The 25,060-nt window shown below is 53.1% G+C and overlaps 1 protein-coding gene across 1 annotated transcript in view; it reads right to left on the reverse strand.

The window, feature by feature from the left end:
• Positions 1–406: 406 nt before the first annotated feature.
• Positions 407–25,060, reverse strand: part of COL22A1 (collagen type XXII alpha 1 chain) — a 237,922-nt gene continuing 213,268 nt past the window's right edge. Inside the window, exons 51-63 of the mRNA XM_060035315.1 lie at positions 24,998–25,051; positions 20,187–20,231; positions 19,346–19,399; positions 17,531–17,584; positions 15,539–15,592; positions 13,996–14,067; positions 13,800–13,835; positions 12,941–12,985; positions 10,355–10,534; positions 8,744–8,810; positions 6,008–6,190; positions 3,719–3,796; positions 407–1,589 (exon numbers count right to left, since the gene is read on the reverse strand). Of these exons, the coding sequence (XP_059891298.1) occupies positions 1,399–1,589; positions 3,719–3,796; positions 6,008–6,190; positions 8,744–8,810; positions 10,355–10,534; positions 12,941–12,985; positions 13,800–13,835; positions 13,996–14,067; positions 15,539–15,592; positions 17,531–17,584; positions 19,346–19,399; positions 20,187–20,231; positions 24,998–25,051 (1,113 nt within the window). The 3' untranslated portion in view covers positions 407–1,398. The remainder of the gene's footprint in view (positions 1,590–3,718; positions 3,797–6,007; positions 6,191–8,743; positions 8,811–10,354; positions 10,535–12,940; positions 12,986–13,799; positions 13,836–13,995; positions 14,068–15,538; positions 15,593–17,530; positions 17,585–19,345; positions 19,400–20,186; positions 20,232–24,997; positions 25,052–25,060) is intronic.

Raw genomic sequence — 25,060 nt, forward strand, 5'->3', positions numbered from 1 at the left:
ATTGCTTCCCGAGGACCTGACACCCACTGACCCCCAGATTCAGCTCCAATGAGAGAAGCAGGTCTTGGATCCTATTTCTAACTTGTGGCAGTAATGTTTCTCTACATATGGACCCTTCCAACATCTGTGGACGTCTGTACTCCGGGTTCCTAAATTGATTAGAAGCATCCAGCACACAGGTGATAAAAAGGAGGTGCTGGATAAGTACGCTGCCCAGGAACTGGCGCGGTCACACGCAGTAGCTCACCCACGTGTGTATTCAGCACGTGGACTGGACCGTGGCTCTGGCCTGGGCGCCCCAGGGAAAATGATGCATCCCCAGCCTTGAGGGCTTTACGCGGGGGCAGACGCGGGCGATAAGAAGGGAATCGTCACGGGAAACCGAAGAGAAGGAAACTTGGATTTATTGAGCACCCGTTCAAGCTGGGCATGTCATTTACACACACACACTCGATGCCATTTATTTCAGAGCCAGAAGCTGGAAGCACACATTTCCCAGCTCTGGCCAGCACCCCGGCCAGTTGCCCACCATCAGGAAAACATACGGGAGTGGTCTCTGGACCCCCTGATTTCAAAATTAGAGTGAAACCAACAGCGAGGGGCAGGGAGGGGTTCTGTCCACGGCTCAGAAGCCACATTAACACACGGGGCTACTCTTCCCACACCAGCTCCCGCATCTTTGGTGCAGATGTGGGACTCCAGGAAGCTGCTGCGAGCCGTGCGACAGTGTTTCACTCCCACAGGTTTGAAACACCGAGGTGCTGAGTTGGCCCCAAAGGAGGGAGTCTGCGCCCTTCTGCGCGCGCTTCGCATCAGGAGGACAGGATGTTCTTCGTGTCTGCAGATTCTTTCTCTTCCTGCTTTACTTCTCTCTCCTGGGAAGTAGCGACTGGTGGATAATTTCTCCCCGGGCAACCTCTGGGCACAATCAAGAATAGAAGCCCATTGCCTCATTTTCTTAAAGTCTCCTTTTGAGGAAAGAGGTAAGTTTGGCAAGTGTCTGGTCGGGGTTTCATAGCACCGAGAGTTTCCTTAAAACCGGCAGCTACACTTCAAATGGGGGCTGTCAGATGAACGAGAACCAAACAGTCCCCTGCCCCACGAATCAAGTTTTCCCAACTTGAGAGGAGAGGGGAAAAACTCGAAAAGCATTACCATATGAAATAATAATAATAATTAACAACAACAATAATAATAATAATAATAATCTGACCCACCGGCAGCATCTGTTGGTTTTAATAATGTTGAGGTCTCTCAAGAAAATAAGACAAAAACAAATGATAAAAGAAAGAAAGAAAAAAAACACAAGGCTGAAATGTCTCAAGACCTCTGCTTCCCATCGGGCTCTGCGTTCAAGTTTCAGAAATCCACCGCCGACTCCTGGCATTCGGGACTCTTCTAGGGGCCCTTCACATTACCAGGTCGAGCAGCAGCAAGGCTGGCGAAGTAGGCACACTGGGAGGGGTCACACTGGCCAGGGGGGCCGGGGGGTCCTGGGGGGCCAGGGTGTCCAGCTGGTCCTGTCTCCCCTTGAGGACCGGGACCCCCGGGCAGCCCATCTTTAGCATAGCCAGGTTCCCCGGGTTGACCTGGCCCAAGGAGCAAAAGAAACAGAAGGTGGTTCAAGTTCGTTCTGGAGCAAATGAGCCCTGATCTCGCTACTTCCATTCAGTATGAACTGAAGACTCAACAACCTCAGAACATCCCACGGTCTGGGCACCCTGGCTGGAGAGAGGAGGAAATGTGGACACCTTGCTTTGCAGGAAAAGGGTTGCCTTAACGGTTTGGACTAGGACAGTAATCAGGGTGCCATAGGAGAGAAATAAACAAGGGGAGATGGAGGCCAGGTAGGGAACGCATCCTCTGTTACAAGGAAAAGAGAAACCAGACCGTCTGTGTCTGGTTCTAGGAGGTGCATCCGAGTTGGGACACCAAGTCCTTACCATTAACCGTCAGCCGCAATTCACGTATCCTTGGAGATACCTAGTCACATTCCATTAGCCAGTATCTCAATGGTCCCATTTATTCTGTAGTTTCTAGGCTTTATCTATATGTTAAATTGGAACCACATACATGGACTACATTAAACTACTCTGCAAATCAGAGTCAAAGACAATGTAAGTAGGAAGTAAGTAACTGAGAGCCCAAAATTTAGATCCAGAAAATACTACCTAAGACAAACTTCCTTTTTTTTGTTGGTTAAATCTTTTTTTTCTTTAACTTTTAATTTTATATTGGAGTACAGTTGATTAACAATGTTGTGTTAGTTTCAGGTATAGAGCAAAGTGATTCAGTTATACATATACGTGTATCCTTTTTCAAATTCCTTTCCCATTTAGGCTGTTTACTTAAAACAAACTTCTATGCCTCCATTTATTAAGCATCATAATATCATATGTAATCAATCTCCCTTTTTGCTTTGGCAACTGGGAAGCTCAGTGCTAAGTGTTGTAGTTAACCTTAACAGTGATATTCTTCCTTAAGCCTTAGTAATCACCTTGTTAGAAAATCTGAGTCCCTCCATAAAATAAACAAAAAGTAAACTTTTCCCTTTAAATGATCTTTGGACATTGCATGAATTCTGTTCATGCTTTAGTAGTAGTTATTTAATCTATTGTATTCCTGTCTCGACTGAGTTTTGAGCCAGCAGTGCTGTTCATTCCTTCAGGTGGGAACCACTGACATCTAGTCATCATCTCAGCCTCATGTTGGTACAATTATCTCCCCCATCACAATGCTTTCTGTTCGGCCTTGTAATCTTTATTTGGAATTGCCTTATTTTTAAAATATTCTTAATATTTTAAGCTACTGAAAAGTAGGCAAGCTATCACAAATATGTATAATGTGTGTCTAGTTATCTTCTCTCATGAGAATAACATTTCCACCATAGGAAATTTGGAAAATCAAGAAGATATAAGTACTAAAAATAAAATGACCTGCAGGCCTAATATTCAGAAATGACCACGGGGAATCATATAAAATAAAATTAAATAAAAATAGAAGCCTCAGTGAGGTGGAGTTTGATAACAATTCAGTCTGAGTTCTTCCACACCTCATCTCGGAGTGCGATACTGCTGTGTTCTAGAGTTAGTCCCATACAACCATTAGTTAGGGTGGCCAGCTTGTCCAGGTTTCAAAACTCAAAGGGCATGTCCCAGGAACCCCAGAGCCCCAGAAAGGCCAGGACGGCTGGCCACCCTGCCACGTGGCCAGCATTCTCCAAAATGTGTTCTGAGAATAGTAACAGGGTATTACATTACATAGTGAAAGAAAAAGCATCCTACATTCAAGTGAGTTTGGAAAATGTTGGTTTAACTGAAATAAACATTATTATTTTATGCAAGGTCCCTTAGCACTGCACCAGAGAAGTTAATTTGTACTAGGCATGTCTGAAAGAGAAGCACGGTCCCCAGCACTGTCCTGACTTATTTAAGGTCAAATCAGTTTTCTTCAGGACCATTTCACAGGACTTTTAATTCACGGGACACACCTCAAGAACCCACGGGATATACTACAGCTAGCACGGTGAGCCAAGAAGCTGACGTCTTAGAAAGATGTAATAAAACAAATCTGGGTTCCGCCTCGTCAGTAGTTAAGGCAGCCCTTTCTCCCAGCCGCTCCCAAGGCCCCTGGCGATGCAGGTGGGAGGGCTGCCCCGTGTGGCCCACTCGCTGCTGGCGGGCCCTTCCCCACCTGAGAGCCCAGCGCCCGCTCCTACCTGGGATCCCCGCGGGTCCCACCTCGCCTCGGAGGCCAACTCCAGGTTCACCTGGGTCACCTCTGGCTCCTCGCTCACCTGGTGAGAGAAACATGCATCTTTGATGGTAGAGACCCAGGACGGTGGCAGAGAGAGGGAGCCCCACCACACAGGGGGCAGGGCCAGCACTGCTGGTGTGCTTTCCACGGCTCGCACGCCCCTCACACTCGCACCCCTAGCTCCCGTCCACACACTCACACGCACACTCAAGCACACACTCGCACCCCTAGCTCCCACTCACACCCACACTCAAGCACACACTCGCACCCCTAGCTCCCACTCACACCCACACTCAAGCACACACTCGCACCCCTAGCTCCCGTTCACACCCACACTCACACCCCTAGCTCCTGTTCACACACTCACATGCACACTCAAGCACACACTCGCACCCCTAGCTCCCGTCCACACACTCACACCCACACTCAAGCACACACTCACACCCCTAGCTCCTGTTCATACATTCACACCCACACTCAAGCACACACTTGCATTCAGAAAGACGCCCATGTGAACACCAAAATAATTGGACACTCCTTCCAAACATTTGCTCAAATACACATATATACACGTAAACATTCACTCAAGTGCGTAACTACCCAATTACACATACACATATGTACATTCGCACATATATTAGCAAAAATATGCATACACTGATAAACACATCAAACACAGGCACCCAAGTGTTCACACCCACACTCTCTTGTATACACACACATATTCCCATCCACATCCACTCACACACGCCTACTCTTCACCATGTGCTAAAAGCATTTTACTTGAACCTTATCAAGGAGGAGCTGGGTGATAAACAGACCTGCATGTACGTAAGACACAGCTCTGCTCTCAAGAAGCCTGAATTCTAATAAGACAGATGGAGCAGGGCACAGAGAGATTCTAACGCGAAGCAGAATCAGACAAGTCCTAATCATCACAGGAATTCAAAATCCTAATAGATGTTCAGAAGAAAGAAGGTCCATTCCCCCGGGAGAAAATCTGAGATTATATTGGGTTAATACTACACAAACTTGATTAAACTGTCTCTCTCAACTTTTTTTTCATCATTCCTTTTTTTTTTGCTATGTTGCTTCCAGAATATTTCCTGTATGCAACGTATGATATTTTCTTTTATAATCCAAATTGAAATTTTGCTAGTTCATGGAGATTTTAGGCCACTCTTATTTATTGTTATGATTACTACATTTGGTCAGTTTTTTGTCATAGTCTGATGTTTTCTATGCCTTATGTTTTCTTGTTGACATTGATTTCATGTATTTTGTTTTACGAACCAAAAGAAGTAGGACTCGGACACGAACTTAACAAAAAGTTCAGTAGGAGAAACATTACAAGGAATAAATCAATGAATAAAGAATTAAGAGGGAATTCCCTGGTGGTCCAGTGGTTAGGACTCCGAGCTTTCACTGCCTAGGGCGTGGATTCAATCCCTGGTCGGGGAACTAAGATCCCGCAAACCTTGCAGCAACCAAAAAAAAAAAAAGAAAGAATTAAGGAATGGAAGATTGAAAGAGGAAGATGTTAGGGGCATGCATTCCCCCCACCTCAGTCACCAAGTGCCGGCTGAGATCACAGCACCCACCACATGCTTATTCCTTGCCAGGGAGAAAGGGTGAATGATCAGGTGGGTGAGTCTGGGCTCATGTCCTTTCCTGCCCTTTCACATCTGTCTGCCTGCAAAGAGAGTGCCTGCGACCTGCTTCCACAGTGCGCTGTGGTAAGTGGGGCAGGCGCTGCCCCTTGAAGGACAGACCCCCTGTTGCCAGCAGCAGCTGCGTCCAGGTCAGGCAGCTCTCTGAGAGCAGGAGAGTTGGCAGCCATGTCCAGCTTTAGCTCAAACCACCTTATTCACATGTAAGCTGCTGTTCAATGCCCATTTGCCCAGAGCTTAAAGGTCTAATATCCTCACTGACTTCCCAACTCGAAAGGAGAAAAGGGGCATTTCGTGCTACTCCCTGGAACTCGAGCAGTGGAGATGGAGAGAGAAAAGACAGTAGGAGGAAACAGACTCAATGCTCCTGGCAGAAGCATCATTTTGCAGAAGTGTCAAGTATGAAACCCTCTTCTGCATATGAAGAAATTACAGGATGCCACAATGCAGGGTGCTGGCAGGCTGCAGGGCAGAAGAATGGGCTGAACCACGCATATTCAGTGGCACGCATGCCACGCACCCTGGTTCCTCCTCAGCCCTCGTGTCGTGTACAAAGCGCACCTTCCTGGGTCCTCACTCACCTTTGGGACCTATGGGCCCAGAGGGTCCCTCCAGACCCCCTTGCCCAGGCCGTCCTGGCTCCCCCATGGGGCCTGCCCGACCTGGAAGCCCATCTTTTCCAGGGGGCCCTGGGGGCCCGGGTCTGCCTTGAGAGGCCTTGGTGTGCGCTGAGGGCATCTGGGCCAGGAGGTAGGCGAGTCTGGCTGTGGAGCAGGAAAAACAGAGAGACAGTTCATGAAGGAGGGCTGCCCCAAAGACAGGATGGCAGCTCACTGCCAAGCTCAGCCCTGGGGAGACAGTAACAGCTGCAAAACAAGAGTAAGAGAAATTACATCGAGAGCACACTGCACGGCACCTGTACCCACAGCCGTGGCCTCTGGAGCCAGGCAGCCTGGGCTGGGGTCTCCAAGCAGCCGCTGCCGGCCGCGTGGCCCTGGGCGAGCTACCTGACCTCTCTTAGCCTTCGTTTCCTCTTCTGCAAAATGGATGCAATGAAATAACCACCACCCCACCGGGCTGGTGTGAGGATGGAGCAGATGGGACAAGGCACTGAAAGTGCTCCTGGAACAAGCTAAGTGCTGCGTGGACATCGCTGCTACGACCGAGGTGGCACTGACAGCAGTAATAGCAGCAGCAGAAGTTGTTGTTGTAATTGCCAGTTTGGGGAAACTGAGGCCGGTGGGGGTGGGTGGGATTTAAGTGGCTTACACAGAGCAGCTTAGGGATTTCTCCTAAGTGCTTAATTCCTCATCTATAAATGAAGGGCTGGATATGATACCACTAATGATCCTTAGGCGTCTGAAACGTGAAGATTACAGAACTGATTCAAAAGCCCCAGACGTCCCACTGCCGGCTGCCACGCCCCCTTCTGCACTGGGCATACGGAGCCCGCCCGAGGGCCAGCACGGGCTTCTGCTCTGCTGGCCACACGGCCCAGACAATCAGGCCAAGCCCCTCATCTCGCAGGTGGCGTGACCCAGCCCAGAGAGGCATGTTGACACCCTCCCGGTACCCTGGTGGCAGAACCAAGGCAGAGTCGGGGGCTTCTGACAGCCTGCTGGGTCGGCTTCCCACGGCAGCCCCTCATCGTCTCACGCAGGGAAGCGGGAGGGCTGTGCTCTAGCGCTGAGACCCGGCCTCACGCCTCACTTCTCTGAGCCTTGATTCTCTCATCTTGAAAGTGGAGCTGATGTTTCCCCCTCGAAAGATTATTTGGAAGAAAGGACTCAGCCCAGCAGACGCTCCAGTTAAACTAGTTCAAAACAGGGCTTGTCTCTGCCCAAGGGCTGGAAACTCCTCACAGGTGGAGGCCCTTCCTGTCACCGATAAATCCAGCCCTCGGAGAGCAGACCGTGGGGATCGCCACACGGGCGCCCTCAGGACCCACCCCGCCGGGTGGGGGTCACCATTCCAGCCTTTGGTTTCCTCTCCACCAACCCCAGCTCTGTGCTGTCCACTCCGGGGAATCGTCTTTGGTTCTCCTGCGTAGGGAGACAGACCATGCTCACCTGGACACGCCAAGAGGGCAGGGAAGAGGGTCATCTTGTTCAGTGCTGCGTCCCCTACCCCACTTAGAGTCTGCCATGTGCCAGGCGCAGAATAACTGTCTGAGACACCACCACGTGAATAAACACGTCCTTCCCGCTTGTCCATCCGTGCCTGGGAACAGCAGTGGGTTTCCGATCTTCCCTACTACAGAGTTGTCTGTGACTTTCTTCCCCTAACAGTTTCCCACACATAGGGCAGTGGGCATGGTCACTGGTCCAAAGAACATGACGGTTAAGAGCCTGGATTCTGCAGCTCGGTTGCCTGCATGCAAACGCTGGTCAGACACTTACCAGCTCTTCGGCCTTGGTTACGTTCCTCAGCATCTCTGACGCTAACAATCACACGCGCCTCACAGGCTCACCGAGGCTTCCACGGGTTAACATGTGTTGAGCGCTGAGGACTCCACCCGACACAGGGCCGGCCCCGCATGCTCGTGTTATTACTGTTACCTTCCCATCTCTCTCCCTTCCTGAGCACCTGCCGTGTATGGGGCTCATGCAAGACTGGGATTTCACAGTAAATCCAGTGCAGTAGGATTAAAAGGCTTCTAGTTCCTTGAAAGCACTGTGTGTTCAGGCCCCCCTCAGGGGCTCGGCACACGCTGCTCCGAAGGCCTGGGATCCTGTCCCTGCTTTCGGCTCTGGGATCCTGTCCCTGCTTTCGGCTCACATGGCCCCTCCTCCGGGAAGCCCTTCCTCACCTGTCCGTCCCCTGAGCTATCCTAGGTACTTTCATCCTTCCTCTTCAACACCCCCTGTGCCAAATTAAACCACAGGCATTTCTTACTGTACTGAAGCCGCCTTGTCTGTTTATGTCTCTGTCTCTTCCCCGGGCTGTGAGTTCTAACTAACAGACCCGCTGCAGGCCTGTCGGGGCTGCTTCCTCATTAGATAAACAACTGAGTGCACGGAAGAAATGAAGGATCGTGAGAAGCTTGTTCTGTAGATGCTGAGCTTCCTGGAGGTAGTCAAGCAGCGGCAATTCAAGCTGCCCTGAGGAGAAGCTTGGAGCGGGATCTGTGCCAGGGAAGGCTGGCTGGAGCCTGCAAGGGGCGCCTCAACCCTGATTGCTGCTGGAGCTGCTCTTAGGCTGCCTTTTCCAACCAGGCTACAGAAGTCCCGAAGGATGAGTGAACGGACTGCTTCCTGGGGCTCTTAAAAGCACCCAGGACCCGACCTACACGGCTGTGATAAAGCCCAGCTACTCACTTTCCAGCTGCTTCTCCACTTCTTCTCGGATGAGCCGCCGCAGGATGTCCATGGATGGAGACTCCCCCTAGGAGGGAAGGAAGGCGGAGTCGTTCATCCTCCCAGGAACCCTTGCCTCCTGAGACCTGCGATGGCTCGGGAAGCCACGACGGTCACAGCCCCATACACCATAGCTCCCTAGTTCAACCCCTTTTACACCTGGAGCCGTCTGCCCGCTCCCCGCCATGCAGGCAGCGTTATCCCGTCATGTACGGCGACCCCTTTCTCTCTGGGGCCCCTGCTCCCCCCGTCCCCGCACAGACCCCTTCCCCAGCTCTGGACCCGGGAGGTCTGCTCTGAGCCTCTCCCTGCCAAAATGCCATCTTCCTGCAGGACCCGCTCACAGGCTGCCTCCTGCATGAAATCGTGTTTGATTTCCTCCCACTGGTCACTTGGCTGCTCTGGTCCCCAGGGTCTGGCTTGCCCTGCTCTGGTCACAGAAACCGATGGGTCAGGGGGCAGAGAAGGCGGGCGCCACCTCCAGGCGCCCACGGCGACGTGCGATTCTTAGACGGATCCGCGAGCAGACCTGCTGCCGCACCGGGCTCCCCCCTCGTCATCAGAGCCCTTCAGGGCGGTGTCCACCCCCAAGGCTGGGGCTGTACTGTGCTCATCTCCGCAGCCCCAGCGTCTAGCACAGCGTGAGATGGGATCTGTGTCCTTATTCTCTTGTTTGCCTTTCTGGTCAATAATCTTTTAGGTTAGTCCCAGAATGTCCACCACTACCCACAGCAGCAGGAGAACTTGGCAAAGACTCAGAGGAGGGGTGGGGGGCTGGCTGCCTGGCCTCTTTCACGGTGGTGGAAGCTCAGGCTGGCCACAGGCACCCTGGCAGGGACAGTGACACGGAACCTCAGAGCAGGCGGGGGCTCTGAAGACCACGTAAGCCTGTGCTCTGAGGAACCGGAGGGTCCCCCGAGGGCCACGCGGGCTGCAGAGGCGGGGTGGGGAGGTCACGGGGACCTGGCCACCAGCCCCCACTGACACGTCCACCAAGCTCTGCCTTTTCCTCTCTACAGCCAGCGTGTGCCGATGCTACAAGTCTGTGAAAAATAAGAGGTCTGCCACGGGAATACAGTATGTTCAAAGAAAAAACACTGCTCTAAACAAGCCTTTCCTTTTACATTTGGGAAAAGCTGGACCCAAAGGGAAGAATGAGTACCCCAGACAGGCAGACAGGAGAGAGGCAGAGCCGGGCACGGGACGGACAGCCAGCCGTCCCCGCGGGAAGCTCTGATCACTGAGATCCGGCTGCACCTTCTCAGTGGCCTGCGGCACCAGGTCCTGGGGCAGAAGAGCGTGACAGCCCGAGGAGTGGAGCCTCGGGGGTGCAGCACACTGAGAGAGAGGGACGCTGCTCTGGAGCCCTTGTAAGCCATGCGGCGTTACCTCCTTTAACCATCGCAGCGGCGCGCCGGGAGGGAGGTTCTCCTCGCCCCTTTCGAAGGCTCGGAGAGGAGAGGTCACCTGCCCCGGGTCATGCAGGTTACTGGGATCTGTAACCTGGTCCCTCTGAAGCCCACACACCTCACGGGCTTCCCCTTCAGTCCCAAGGAGCCCCAATATCCTTACCCTCAGTCCTGGAAATCCTGGCTGGCCCGGGGGCCCCGGCGGCCCGGCCGGCCCATTCTCCCCAGGTAGTCCCTGGGGGCCCATTAGGCCTGTGTGACCTTTGTGGCCTGGGATCCCAGGGTCTCCAGGCTGACCCTTCCCACCGGGAGGTCCTTTGTCACCTTTGATGCCAGGATCTCCCTAGGGGAGGAAAGAAGCGCTTCAGTGAGCAAAGGCCTAGGAGGCGCCCCCAGGCCAGACAAGACGTGCGGCTACAGAAGGGACTCTGCCGGCCCTTTGCGTCCTCAGCGGTGGAAAGGAGACCTCGGCCCTGGCAAGCCCATGACTCAAGTCTGATGCCACAGACCAGGACACGAGGGCCCAGGGAGACAAAGCTACCTGCCCACATCACACTGCTAGTCTGCAGAGGACACGACATGAGCTCTGATTTCCAAATCCCAATCCCGTGCTCCGTCCCAGTAGTGCAGCTCCACCTGCCTGGCTAGAGAAGGCCAGCCGCTGAGCCCGGCTGCCGGAGCTTCTGGCCCACTTCAGGCCCAGCTTTGTTCTCCGTCAGCTGGAGGGATGGTGGCACTCGTCAGCCAGAGGTGTCTCACCCGCAGGGAATCTGCCCCCTCCTCTCAGCCCAAGGGGGCCCGCAGAGGACGACACTGCCCGGGACCCCTTTCTCCCCATCGCTGGCCCAAGGACTGAAGTCCTGGATCAATGATCTGGGAGCCATGGCAACCACGGGACGGTCCAGTCCTCTGCCCTATCTGCTACCGGGTGTCTGACCAGCCAGCCTCAGTCGTCGGAGAGTCTGAAAATACGGCGGCCAGGCTAACAGCCTCAGGGTGTAAAAACTCCACTGCTTGGAGGCAGCAGGGGAGGGAAACAGCAAGAAAAAGACGAGCCACAGGTAACCGGACATGGGACATGGCTATGGGCGTGACCCAGAGCCACGGAAAAGGAAGACGGTGCAGTTATGAGACCATCTGCCACATACACGCACGAAAAACAAAAAGAGCAAAACGGTGGGAAAAGTCTGACACGTTGCAGGGGATCTACTAATAGGCATGTTGACACGCACACCCCACGCGGTTCTGCGCACGGACTAGGGCAAGATGCAGAGGACGTGCATAGCGACCGACCTGGGGAGGGGACGGGGACCAGAGGGCCTGGTGGAAGGGCACCTAGTCTTCACTGCAGCCACTTTTCTGCAGTTCGTATTGTTTAACTACGGGTCTGTATTGCTTTTTCAACAATAACAGAAAGAGCAGTGAATTAAAAAAGGCATTTACCCAGATTTGAGGGGGTCACCTAAATTTCTCGAAGGTGATGCATTTCATGGGGACATTGCCATCCGTGGGTGATCTCAAGTTCAGGGGTCTAGGAGAGTCCTGGTGCCTCGTGCCCCTCAACGCCAAGGCCTGTGGTGTGGCATTTCCTGCTCTTTAAACGTCTCAACATCCCTTTGCCGTGAGAGGACTTGTCCCACGTTTCAAATGTTCTCTGGAGTCCAAGGCATGGGGAACCTGACCGCTATCTGGCAACGTTCCACGAAACAGGGGAAGGCCACTTAACTGGGGAAGGCAACTCGCCATTATTGACTCGGTATTCAAGAAGATTCTATGTACTGATTCGGTATCCAGAAGATTCATACTTGCCGTCTGAGTTCCCCGGCTCCCAACCCAAACTCCAGCAGCTCCCGGGGGCCAGCTGGCCAGCTGCTGGGTGGCAAGACCCTCAGTGCCCTCCCAGCTACAGCCCCTCCCCCGGCTCCAAGCTCAGGAACCAGCAGCCATGGGAATGATGTTCACTGGGAAGGGAGGAGGGAGAGAGATCTGTGGGGGTGAGAAGCCCTGATGCTCTCTGCCTCCATTTTGCTCTGGCCTGCAGGCAAAGCCAGCTCCTCACTCATCCAACTTGCAAGGAAAGCAGAGAGAAATTCTTTGCAGCACCACGGAAAACAAACGGAGGGTCGAAGCGGGGTGGTGTGCCGTCCGTGTCGGGCAACAGTGGGACGGTGTGACGGCTGGCCAAGCGCAGGACCCTGGGCAGACGAGATGTCTAATTTCTCTGGAGGGAGCAGCAGTTGGCAGCGGTGAGAGAATGCCCCCTCCCCTCACCGGCGTTTCTTCCAAAAAAAAAAAAAAAAAAAAAAGTGATTTTTTTCTTTCCTGTTGTTTTTTGGAGGAATGCAATGTAAAGAAGGGCTTTCTGAGCGCAGCGCCAAGGCGATTCATTATGGGAAAATCTGTTCCCTTGTCACCTCCAGGAACAGATCTGGCTCCTGGCAAATTGGCACTTTGGGCTCCAAGCGTGTCACACACAGGCGTTCGCACACGGAGAGGAGAGACGGAAATCTGTCAAAGTCTGGGCATGCTCGCCTTTGAATTTGTAATTGCGATGACTTTACTGCTTAAAATAACAACCAAAAAACCATGACAAAAGCCAACATCACTGACTACAACTTCGGGAAAAGCCTCCCGTTGGGGGCTCACAAATTTCCGGGGGGAACAGAGAACAGAGAGGCCACCACAGGAGCCGCTCCGCAGGCCAGGCTGCTTCCTAAAGCCTTGGACACAGTCTCCCTGCCCCACTTACCCTTTCTCCTCTGGGTCCCGGCTCTCCCGGCTTCCCAGGGGTCCCCTGCAATGAAACCAAAGGAGGGTGGTCACTTAACCAGGGCCACCCCATCTGCTCGGGCATCCCTCTCTGCCCTTCTCGGTTCTTCTCGGATCCTGTGTGCTGAGGGCAAGGTGTCCTGGAGAAGGCAGGTCCTCCAAGAGTCCTGCTCCGGCCCTGGTCACGCCCTCCCGCTGTCTACACGCCAGTCACCCTGGGCTTGTGCTTCCTGAAACGTGCCTTCCCACACCTGCTCCTGTCCATCCTGAGGGCTGGAAGTGACCAGGGCCGGGGCGTCTCTGTTGACAGGAGGCACAGAGCCGAGGCTTGAACTAGAAACTGACATGATCTCACGTTTGTTCTACGAAGGTCACTCTGGCTGGTGAGCGGGGAAGGAGTGGGGCGGGGGGCAGGCTGGACACAAGGAAGCCAGTTAGGAGGTCACTGCAAACGTCCAGGTGAGAGATGATGGCGGTCTGCGTTAGGGTCCAGCGGGAGAGATGGAGAGAGATGGGCCGAGCTGGGAGGTATCGTGGAGTCAGAATGGACAGGACTAGCTGATGGACTGGGTGCGGAGAGCCACAGACAAGTCAGAGACATCACACGATGGTACCCTGGGCTGGCTCCCTAACTGGTGGGCCCTACGCAGAGTGAAGACGTGGAGCCTCATTCAGAAAGCATTAGGATTTCCGGACAGCAACAGCAGAACACAGCACGCGTGGGAGCCCTGCTAGGCCCAGGGTCCCATGAGACAGCACGTGTCGCCCGCCCACGAAGTGAGCCTGTGTCTCCCACAGGAAAGGGCACCAAGAGGAGAAGAGGGGTGCACGGTACTTGCCTCCTTGCCTGGGACTCCCTTCTCTCCCGGCTCACCCTACGACACAGAACACAATATCAGTGAGCTCTGCGGCACCGGCACGTTGCAGATAACACGACTGTCTTTACAACAGACATTTTCACCCAAGTCACGCTCCAGCACAGACAGCGATCAATGGGCCAGCCGGGGAGATTCCCCAACAGCGTTCTATGCTCACCTGCGGCCCACGGGGACCCAGGAAGCCAGGGAGCCCTGGGCTGCCGTTTTCTCCTCTGGTTCCCTTCTGGCCCTGCAGAGGGAAAGCAGGGCATTAATTCTTCAAGGTCAAGTGTCAACTCAAGAAGATTCAGAAACCTCGTAACCCCTCTGTACTCTGAAGACCTGGCACGTGAACAAAATAGAAGAGCCCTTTCCTGAAACGGAGGGGCTGGGCTGGGGAGAGATGGGGTACTGTGAGCACCCCACGGGGTGCGGGGGCAGAAGGAGAGTCTCCTGCAAACAGTGAACGTCTCTCCCATTCGAAGCAACAGAAGCAAAATGGGACAGACATTAAACAAAACACCTTGCTGTGTGCGGGGGCCCCCGGCTGTGCCTCTTGCCCTCCGGCCAGCTCGTCCCCTGGTTTGGCAGGCGCACTTTGGGGGAAAGGTGTTCGGGAATTTTAGTTTTAACCTTTCTGGGCCGCCACCATACGTGGGTCAGCTCTTCTGGGGTCAGCTCTGCACTGGGGATGGATCGGTCCCAGGACCCAACCCCGTCCTGTCTGTGACGTCTCAGCGGAGGCGACAAGACTCCCACGATGGTTCCTAAGGAATGTCACTACGTGTGCTGAGGAGTTAGATGCCTTAACACGGCTGTCCCTGGTCCAACAGGCAGATGGGGTTCTATCAGGACCACCAGATGCCCCGTTTGCCTGGGAGATGATGGCTTTCCCAGGATGCAGGATTTTCAGGGCTACAAGCAGGAAGTTTCCTGGGAAATCAAGACTGACGGGTCACCCTAATTTCCACAGTGACAACAGTCAGCTGGCCAGACTGTTCTGCCCATTACCCCATGCATCTGTCGCTTGAACAACACACCACAAAGGTGGCCTTCTCAACAGGGTTGCCAATTTTACCAAATAAATATACGGTAAGGCTGGGCTGGGAGGAGACTAGCAGACAGGCTGTCACTTATCCACCCCTAGACCCCATCAAGGACCAATGTTCCCCACCATGTCTCCCCATCTACCAGACCTGAACCCCAAATCCAGAACCTGCTACCCAGTGCCCAGGACTCTGCTGATGACTCATGTCACCCTCTTTCTACTACCTACCCGTTGTTAGCTCTTGCTAACACCTGCTCACCGGCAGGAGGACCCTCTTCAGCCGAACCTGTGTTACAGGCATCGCCACGATGCACCCTTGCCCTGTCTGAGATTGTAAGGGTCGGTCAGCCTGACCTTGTCCTTCCACCATCTAAAAACATCCATCAACTACCATGCAACCTTATTACACATGTGTTTTTTAGTCTTCAGTAGTTTTGTCCTGTTGGATGTCTATGGTCGTAGACAACAGAGAGCCAAGTGCAGAATCACGTGTATTTTAAGCTTTGAGAGACACCCTTCGCGGCTCCCCTTTCCTCCAGCCTACTCCTGCCATCCAAACACCATATTTTCCCACTGAGGCTTCTGGAAACAGAGACCAGACAGTCTGTGATGTAAACCACACAACCTTTCAAAGCCTGCCCTGATTCCGTCACAGCAGTGGGACAGTACTCACGGGATTGCCTGGAGTGCCATGGTCTCCTGGAGATCCAGGCGATCCGTTCTTACCCTGGTGGAAGAAACAGAAGAGAGAATTCTGCCAGGACCTCACAGAGCAGGACAGTGGGACAGAGAGACTGCTGGATGCGGAGGGCCTGATGTCACACGTACAGCTGTTACAGACCAGCGTGGCTCCAAGTCATTACTTAGAGGATGTGCCCCGATCAGAAGGCTGTCGCGCCCTTCCTCTGGCCACTGGGGATCACAGACCGCGGGCACGGAGGGCACCCTGAACCCTCACAGGCCGCCGACTCAGGATGGGAGGCTGCATTTGAGCCATTGTGGCCCCATCAGGGGAGAGTGGGGCTCCGCCTGGTGAGTCAGACACATGTGACCTGCCGCCCCCCACGTTCTTTCCGTAGGAGCCTGAAGACACAGTTCCCGGCCACGGCCACGAGAGGTGGAGAACATCGGATATGATGTCAGAAAGTCCTGGGTTTAAATCCCCGCCGGAAGCTCTCGTCAGCTGCGTAACCTGGACCCAGAAAGCCCATATATCTGCCTTGCAGGTTTACTCACTCATTCATTGATTCCGTTACTCACTCAAAATATATGTACATGCACACAAGCTACGCAAAATAAGCAAGTTGCAAAGATGAAGCGTGTAACAAGCGTGCATTCTGTCTGTGTGCTAGTAGGTATACTGAAAATATTTTCAAAGATACACAAAATGCTATTAACAGTGGCTCCCTCTGGAGTGTGGGATGAGGGGATAAAGAGGGAATTTTCTCTTTACTTTCTAACATTCCCTCCTGTATGACGCTCGCACCCTCACCACGGGTCACATTTATGCTCGTATACACAGGCACATAGACATTACGGCAGCCCCTGTGACAAGGGCCCTGGGTTAAATGGGATACGGCAGGTGCTTCTTCTGACACAGAACCAGGAAGGTAAGTACTTATCTTCTACATCCCTCTCCCATATTCGCTCAGGCTGCTCTTGGATTAGAGAAAGATTCACTTAAGTACATGTATGGGCAGAGATAATATTCAAAATATTTATTAACCACATGGCGTGTTATGAGTTAAATTGTGTCCTCCCACCGCCAATCCATATGTTGAAGTCCTAATTCTCAGTATGTCAGAACCTGAACTTACTTGGAAATAGGGTCCTTGCATACGTAATTAATTAAGATGAGGTCATACTGGAGTAGGAGGGGCCCCTTATCCAATATGACCGGTGTCTTTATAAAAAGGGGACTTTTGGACCAGGGACACGTCCTCAGGGAGAATTCCATGTGAAGGTGAAGGAGGAGGCTGGGGTGAGGCTTCTACGAGCCAAGGATGCCAGAGATTGCTTGCAAACCACCAGAGGCTAAGGGAGGCCTTCTGAGGGACGATTCTCCCTCACAGCCCTCAGAAGGAACCAATTCTGCTGGCGCCTTGATCCTGGACTCCTAGCTTACAGATGCCAGAGATTGCTTGCAAACCACCAGAGGCTAAGGGAGGCCTTCTGAGGGACGATCCTCCCTCACAGCCCTCAGAAGGAACCAATTCTGCTGGCGCCTTGATCCTGGACTCCTAGCTTACAGAACAGTGAGACAATAAATGTCTTGGATTTCTAGCCTCCACACCTGAGAGACAATGAATTTCCGTTGTTTAAGCCACTGCGTTTGCGGTTCTTTGCAATGACAGCTCTAGTGAACTCATACAAGGCACGCCCTGAACGCCAGCATGCCCTAAAGCTAGAGCATGATTGGAGGGGAAGTCCTACGGCGCTCCTGCCGTGCCGAGTGGGTTGTGGGTAGGCGGTCCCAGAAAAGAGCCTGGAGAGTGTGTCCTAGGCCACTAGGGGGGCTTAGGGCAGTGGCTATTTACCAACTGCTAAGACATTCTGTCATTTTTTTAACAACACATAGGGCTGTACCAGGATGAACCAAGCAAATATTACCATGGTAGCAGCCCTGCCAGAGCAGGGAGCAGGTTAGTCTCAAAGCAAAACTCACCGGTAAGCCCCTCAGTCCTCGGGGACCCTGTGGCCCTGGGGGTCCAATGTCACCCTGGAACAGAGAGAGATCCCGTTATCCAGAGTTGCCGCATGAAGACGGCAGAGACACCGTTTCAAATGTGGACCAAACTTCACCCAGTTACCCAAGAGGACCAACAAATGGCGCCCAAACCGTCTCATCGTCAGTCACCAGTTATTCTGAATACGGACAAACTCCCCTCCTGCAGCTGAATAAATCCCTGTCCCCACGGGGATTTCGGGGGGCTCCATCCGGAACCAAGGCAGGTAACAGGGAAGAGAACTTCTCTTGGTGTCCTCTCCCTGAGTCTGGACAGTCACCTGGGGCTACTCCTGCCTCAGTCCTCACAGTAAGAAAAACTCCACCTGGAAGGTGCAGGGAACCTTCCAGGGTGCCAAGCAGTGGGGATTCACCACCACCACCTACGTGGTCTTCCAGGCAGCCTCCCGACAGGGTTGTAGTTCTCCCCGTGTAATGAACGAAAAAAACAGAAGCTTGGCCATGCTCCTACACAAATTAAACTGTAGAACACCCCAGAAGATGGAGTTTTTAAATTACAAGTCAGAGAGCTAAGAAGGGGGGAAGAAGGCATTTGCACCACGGGCTGGCATCCTGGGCTCCTGTCCCAGCTGCAGCCTGACCTGCTGGGCGAGCTGAATCCCAACCACGCCCCTGCCTGGGGAGCTCCCTTCAGGCCCTGTACTGTAAACTGAAGTGAGCAGGGTTGGCAAGACCAGGATTTTCCAGCTGCCCTTCAGCACCTGAGAGGCACCTTTAGGGGACAGGGCTGGGCAGAGGCCCCGCTTGGGGTCAGTGCAGCTCTTCTGCTTTGAACCTAGTGAAAGGCCTCCACACACCAGGCTGGGGTCTGTGCAACAGATCCCACTGCTCAGGAAAAGCACAAGAACTAGATCGGATTCCTGCTAAGATCCTTCCCTGCTCCATCGTCTCATGACAACAGGTCAGCCGAGGAGACAACACAGGACAAGCACCCGGGGGCAGCGGGCACTTCGCCAGGGCTTAAAGGCAGGTCCTGAAGGATGCAAGGGGGCGGGCATGGGCCCGCCTTGGACCTGAGGACCGTGTGCCCGTGCTCCTGACCCAGCACCCACTCCCGGGAGGCCAAGCTGTGTCCACACATGTCGGATGGCCCTGCAGGCTGTCACGTCCCCAGGCCAGTGCCCTGTGGGGATGCAGAGCTGGAAGATCTGGACTCCACACTGCTTCCTCCTGCCTCTGACTCTGTGTGACCATGAGGCAGTCTCCTGACCTCTATGGGTCTTAGTTTTTCTATTTGTATGACTGGGGCCAAAGATGGTTCGTCCCACCCTGACTTGCCCCCGAGTGAGTGAGAGCAGGTGAGGGGTACCCAGTGGTGCTGTGATGGATCCACGAGGCCACAGAATACTGGAGATGGAGAAATAACCTGGGGAGACTCTGAAACGCCACTTGAGTCCACGTAAGGCCAGATCCAACTCGCGCATCACTGAGGTCAACAGACAAATCATGACGGATTCAGCAGAGCCTCCTCATCCGTCATATGGCATGGGCACCAGCCCTCTGAGCCGGAAGCCCGGTCCCGGGGCCTCCTTGGGACCCCAAGGAGAACTCATGCAGCCCGCGGTGCTGGAAGGTGAGGGATCACCAGCAGATTCCTAGAATTCGCCCGTGACTCTCTCCACGGTGGCCCCAACCCCCCAGTCCAGTTCCTGGGCCTCTCTTGGTCCTTCAGTGACGCACTACACCTCCTCCTCCCACAGGCCCAGCCGTGCCCCACAGCACACCCACACTCACATCTTTTCCTGGTGACCCTTCCCGGCCAGGGGGCCCCATGGCCCCAGGCTCTCCCTAGAAGGGGAAGCAGAAACAAAATAGCCGCCGTTAGGGAGGGAGATGCAGGACGCCCGCTGTCCCAGCCGCAGCGGTCTCGGAGCATCTGGGAGGGGGAGAAGAGGACGGCCCACCCGAAAGCACCCTACTGAGTCCTGGCCCCAAGTGGGGTCTGCAGTGTCCTCAAGGCCAGCTTCGAGGCCTGGGCCCGCTCTGCCACTCTGAGCTGCAGGGAGACACCTCCTGACGGATCAGGCAAACCGCTGCGGATTCTGTCTCCCACCGGACCCTCTCTGCACCTCAGCTTTCTCCTCGCTGTACAGAGCAGTGGGGTTAACCGGTGGACCCCTGAGGGTCCTTCTGTTTGGGGCACTCGGAAGAGATGGGGGAAGCTAAAGGATAGGAAGACAGGGCCCAGAGCCTTCCATCTGGGATAAGCCGATAGCTCTGGGACCTCGGGAAAAACACCCGTATCCTCTGGGCCTCAGTTCCCTCCTCTGGAAAGTAGACCTAATGACAGCACTCGTCTCCCCGGACCCAGGACAGCACAGTCTGTGGGCAGCACAGCCGGCAGTGACCACTCCTGACTTCAGGCTGACTTGGTCAAACTGGTTGTACATCAGCGTCTGGCCCCCAGAAGAAATGTCTAGAAACACTTGACCGAGGAGGGATGATGCTTCCAATGCTGCCACTGTCCCCTCTGAGGTGACACGGCACTGCCCCGCCTGCAGGGCCCGGGAGCCCTCCGCCTAGAAGGGCCAGCTCAGGTGCACTGGGACAACCTGATGGCGACACGTCCACTCACCCGGGGGCCAGGGTGGCCAGAGTCGCCAGTGTGTCCCTTGAAGCCCTAGAACAAAGAGAATGAAGTTATCCCACCAAGGAGCAGGCTGACAGCGCGGGATAGGGTGGAGTCCAGGGAGATGGTCCAGCGCACCCTGACCCCTCTCTGTGTCTCACCCGATGCCCCTCATTCCTGACCAGTTGCCGGACATGGGCTAGGTCCCTGAGGCCTGACTGGGTGGCCAGGCCCTTCCTCCTGGTCACTCTGCAGAGAGGGCAGGGCTGCTGGGGCCCCTCCCACAGATGTCCTGGAGGGTGGTGGGGTCTCCCCACGTGTCTCCTGAACTCCCGCTTCTTCCTCATCTCATACCACGTGGCTTGGACCCCCTCGCCTGGATCCTGGGGTAGGCAGTTCCCTTTGAGACAACACTGCCTTCACCCCAAGTTAGGGCCTGGGCACCTTCCTCATTCCTGTAGCCATCGCTGGTCCCCCCAGCAGCTGTGAGTATAGCCAGCCCGGAAGCCTCATACTGGGCCACGGGGCTGGGCCCTCCCTGCACAAAAGAGCAGCTTGAGATATTCTCCCTGAAGCACAAGCCCTCTGAGCAAAGACGAAGCTGTTAGCGGAGCTGACGCTACCATCTGTTAACAGTCAGGCCACCCTGATTGTGGAAGAATCCCCACTTCACAGATGAGGAAGCTGAGTCTCAGAGACGTAGAACACCTGCCCAAAGCCCCACAGCTAGAAAGGAATCGGATTTGGGTCCAGGCAGGCCTGCGCAGCCCCGAAGCCCTCCCACTTCCCACTGTCCCTCCCCCAGGCTCTGCTCCTGACCAGCTGGGACAGCATCTCTGCAGCCCGGGGGGCCGGGTGCTTGCCCTCCTGCTGAGACCCAGGCATTCACAGGACGCTGATCCCACAGCTGAGCAGGCCCTGCCCGCCCTCCCCAGGCCAGCAGACCACGTCCAGGTCCTGGGCCCTATCCTGCTGCACGTCCCGCCCCACCCGTGGTTCCTGCGGCGGGCCTCACGTGTTCACCGCTGCTCCCTCCTGCTGGTGTGCACTTGCCCGTCGCGTAAATCCCTCCCGGTTACAGGCCTTGCTCTCGGCCAGCTTCCCATCCCAACTCCAGCATCTCAGTCACCCCTCCCGCTGTCACCATCTACCGCCTTCCTGGCACCCTTCTCTCTGTGCGTCACCTCCTCACGTCGTCACTGCCAGAGCACTGCTCTGGGTGTCCTGCTCGACTGAGTCCCCAGCCAGTGGCTGACACAGAGCGATGCCCTTGTACGAGGGCTGATGTCTGTGCACAGAGGTCAAGGTCAGGGGGTCTGGGGAGCACCTGGGACGGGGCCTTGAATTTAATTTCACTTGTCAACACAAGCCCCACAGACAGGGGCTGCACAGCACAGGGACTCGTGCACTTCTCCGAGCAGTGCGGAGGTGGCCTCACAGTGAGCGGCGAGGTCCCGTCCTAGCCTCTCACTCGCTATAAGGAAGGTTCGAGGCAGGGAGAGAGGAGCAAGGCCGCAGCAGGGGGAAGAGAGGAAAACCGCAGCTGCAGAGCCCCTACCGCGCATGTGCTGCAGCCACAGGACACGCTCCCATTTCAGTGCAATGAAGTCCTGTAAGATGGGATTCACTTTCCCCACTGTATAGAAAAGAAGCTCAGGCCGATCTATCCCACAGAGAGTAAGCAGTGGAGCCACGATTCAAAGCCTGTCCACTGCCACACTCAACTCTGGGAGGCGCAGTGTGTGGCCGAACAGGGCCTTCTGAGGCCAAGGCCAAACGCCTCCCAGCTGATGCCACCAGGCCCTTCTCAGGCCTTATCTCCTGAGTTTATCTCCCGGTTTCAAAAAGCGAGTGAAGACCCTACTGGGGAGAAGACAGCCCTCTGGCCTGGCCATCGGATGAGAGCTGTGGCCTAGCAGCCCCACTGCTGTGTGGCTATGCTTGTTACCCTGGAAACGCTTTCTCTTTCCAGGTCCTCACCGCTTGGGGGATAAGAATGGGTGGCCTCAGGAGGGAGGCTCTGAAGGTCACTTCCCAGGCCGCAGGGCGGTGCAACAGAAAGGGAAGCTCTCAGAGCCTGGGAGGTGCAGGGGAAAAGCAGGAGGAGGGCATGAAGTCGCCTAGATTTGACTCCAGATTGAACCACTGTAACCTCGGAAAAGTCAACTTACCCCTTGGAGTCCTAACATCACCATCTATGAAACGAGGATAATAAAAATACCCACCTGGCAGAGCTTTGCAGGACTAATCTATGGAAAGGGGCTTTACATGCTATTAAGTATGATGGAGCAGGGCTGACTTCGGGGTCATGTCTGGAACTGAACCATGGCTCCCCACTTTCTAGCTGTGGGTCTTGGGTGCTTTACTTCTCTTCACTGGGAGTCAGTTTCCACATCTGTAAAATGAGGGTAGAACCCACTTCTGCAGAGTTGCCGTAAGGATTGAAAAAGAAATAAACAGTGCAGTGCTCTCCACTGTTCAAAATAGGCCAGTTCCCTTCCCCTGGGGAGGGACAGGGCCTCCTGGGGCCCAGCATCTTCCCCAGATCCAGCCAGTGCAGAGGCAGGGACCCTGCTTGCTCTCCTCCCAAATAATCATGGACAGAAGCACCAACTAAGGGAGCTACACACAATGTCCCAGACGCTTGGCTGGGAGTTTCACGTGTTTTATCTTCTCCTTTAGTACTCACAACCACCCTATAGAAGTGGGAGCTGTTCTGATGCCCGTTTCATAAAAGAAGAAACAGAGGTTCAGAACGGCCCCCTGACCCAGGTCACAAAGTTAATAAATGACAAAGTGAAAGCTGAGCCCAGGTCTGTCTATCTCCAAGCTCGCGCCGGGCCAGCCAGAGGAGGTGGGTGTTCTTTCAACTCCCTGGGTCTCTAATCTCTGTCCCTGCACTGAAGTAGGATTCCTTACAACTCTCTGTTGAGAGGTGGATCTTGCCCCAGCACACTTCCCAGCAAATGGATCTCCATGGCTGAAAAAAGAAAAATATAACAAAACAAAAAACCCTCCCTCCAGTAAACCAGAAACGACCTTAAAAAAAAAAATCACTAATTCTGTGTTTGAATCCCCCATAAGAGGTGGCAGTCCCCATTCTTAGGTTTCTTCTCCTGATGCAGGCAGGTGAAAAGCAAGGAGAGTTGGGGAAAAGGAAAGTATTTTTTGTGTTTTATTTCCTCCTTATTGAATACTAGCCAGGTGAGTTATTGATTTTTTTTAACAGAAAAACAGATTAAGGAAATAGAACTAGCATTTTGATCTCCCACTTCTTGCCAGATAATTGGATTTTAAGATTTTTATTGAATATCCTATTCGTTTCCAAAGAAAATTTAAGGAATTTTGTAAACAATTTTGAAATTATAAAGGAGTAAAGCATTTAGCGAAAAAAACCCAACAACCCCAAAATACACAGGGTTCATTTTTATAGGTAGGAGAGAGTGAAGACATGCGCTGAAGCCTCTGTCAAGCGCGAGCCTTTTCAACAGGCTGTGGAGAAGCTTTAAAACACTGGCGATCAAGGCAACCTCTTAGGCCCTGCTTTGGGATTCCTCTAATTGCCATCTGAAAGCTAAAAAGTAGGAAGTCTCTTCTCTTTCTCACGGAGTTTATAAAGTTATGAAGTCTCTTCTCTCTCTTGTGGCCTTGCTTATCTTCTTTCCTAGATCACTCGAAGTCCAACTCCTTTACTTGCAAGGTATGTTTCTTTCCTGTTCTGCTCTGTTGTGGATTTTTATGCATATATATAAATAACAGTATACCCCTCCCTACCTCAGCATCCCTTCAACAGATCCACTGCTAACTGATCATGCAATCTAAGCCATTGGCATTGGGTTGGCCATCCTGACCTTAAAATGGGATCCAAGTTGTTGAGTCTTGTTTTAGACCCCTGTAGAAAACTATGGGGCTTAAAATGAAATGATGATGTGGGTTACATGTGTATATCTATTTGTCCAAATGATACAGTTAAGATTTTTTGATGTGTGTAAATTTTATAGCAAAGAACTTTTGAGAAGTATTGAGTAGGGGGTAGGAAATGAGTAGAGGTAGATGTGAAGCAGAATAATGATGACTGAAGCTCAGTGACTGGCCCATGGGAGTTCATTTCACTATTCTGTTTACTTCGTATATGTTTGAAATTTTATATAATAAAAAGATGAAATGGTGGTTCTTAAAAAGAAAAAAAGAAAAGGTGTCTGTATATGTTTATAATAAACAGCTCGACAGCGAGATACAGATTTAGACTATAAATGACAGATGTAGATTTACATATACAAATCCTGGATTTCATACATAGAAAAAAAGACTAAAAAAACAGACTAGAACGTTAACAGAGCTTTACTTCTGTGTTATAGAATTATAAGTAACTATTTTCTTCTCTATAACATTACTTTTCTTACTCTTTCTCTTTTTATTACCATCATCATTTGTTATTGTCATGCAATGAGAAGGAGTTATCGTTATAATTGGGGAAAAACCCTTTAGCTGTGAAAAGGGTTCAGAATGAAAATTGAGACTCATTTTTAGGTTCTATCATGCAGAGGAAGTCCATTAAAATTGTAATAAATAGGATAAGAACAAAGGAAACTCAGAACAACAAGTAACGATGGGTGCAAGTCTGAAAATAAATTTTACAGCAATGGCATGTGAAAGGACGGGATTTACTGCACAGAAGTACCAAGGTCTTAGCAGAGAGGTACTTCTGGAATCCACGGCCAGGCAGCCTCAGAGGACCCTACCCACGGCGTCACAGCCAAGTGACTGATGGCTTTATTCCACTGCGGACAACACACACACACACGCTCAGCACTTACAGGGGGACCGCGGGCACCCTCCGGTCCTGGCAGACCTGGCTCTCCTGTTTTGCCCTGAGGATA

The sequence above is a fragment of the Delphinus delphis genome, chromosome 17, assembly GCF_949987515.2.
Source record: "Delphinus delphis chromosome 17, mDelDel1.2, whole genome shotgun sequence".
Lineage (NCBI taxonomy): Eukaryota > Metazoa > Chordata > Mammalia > Artiodactyla > Delphinidae > Delphinus > Delphinus delphis.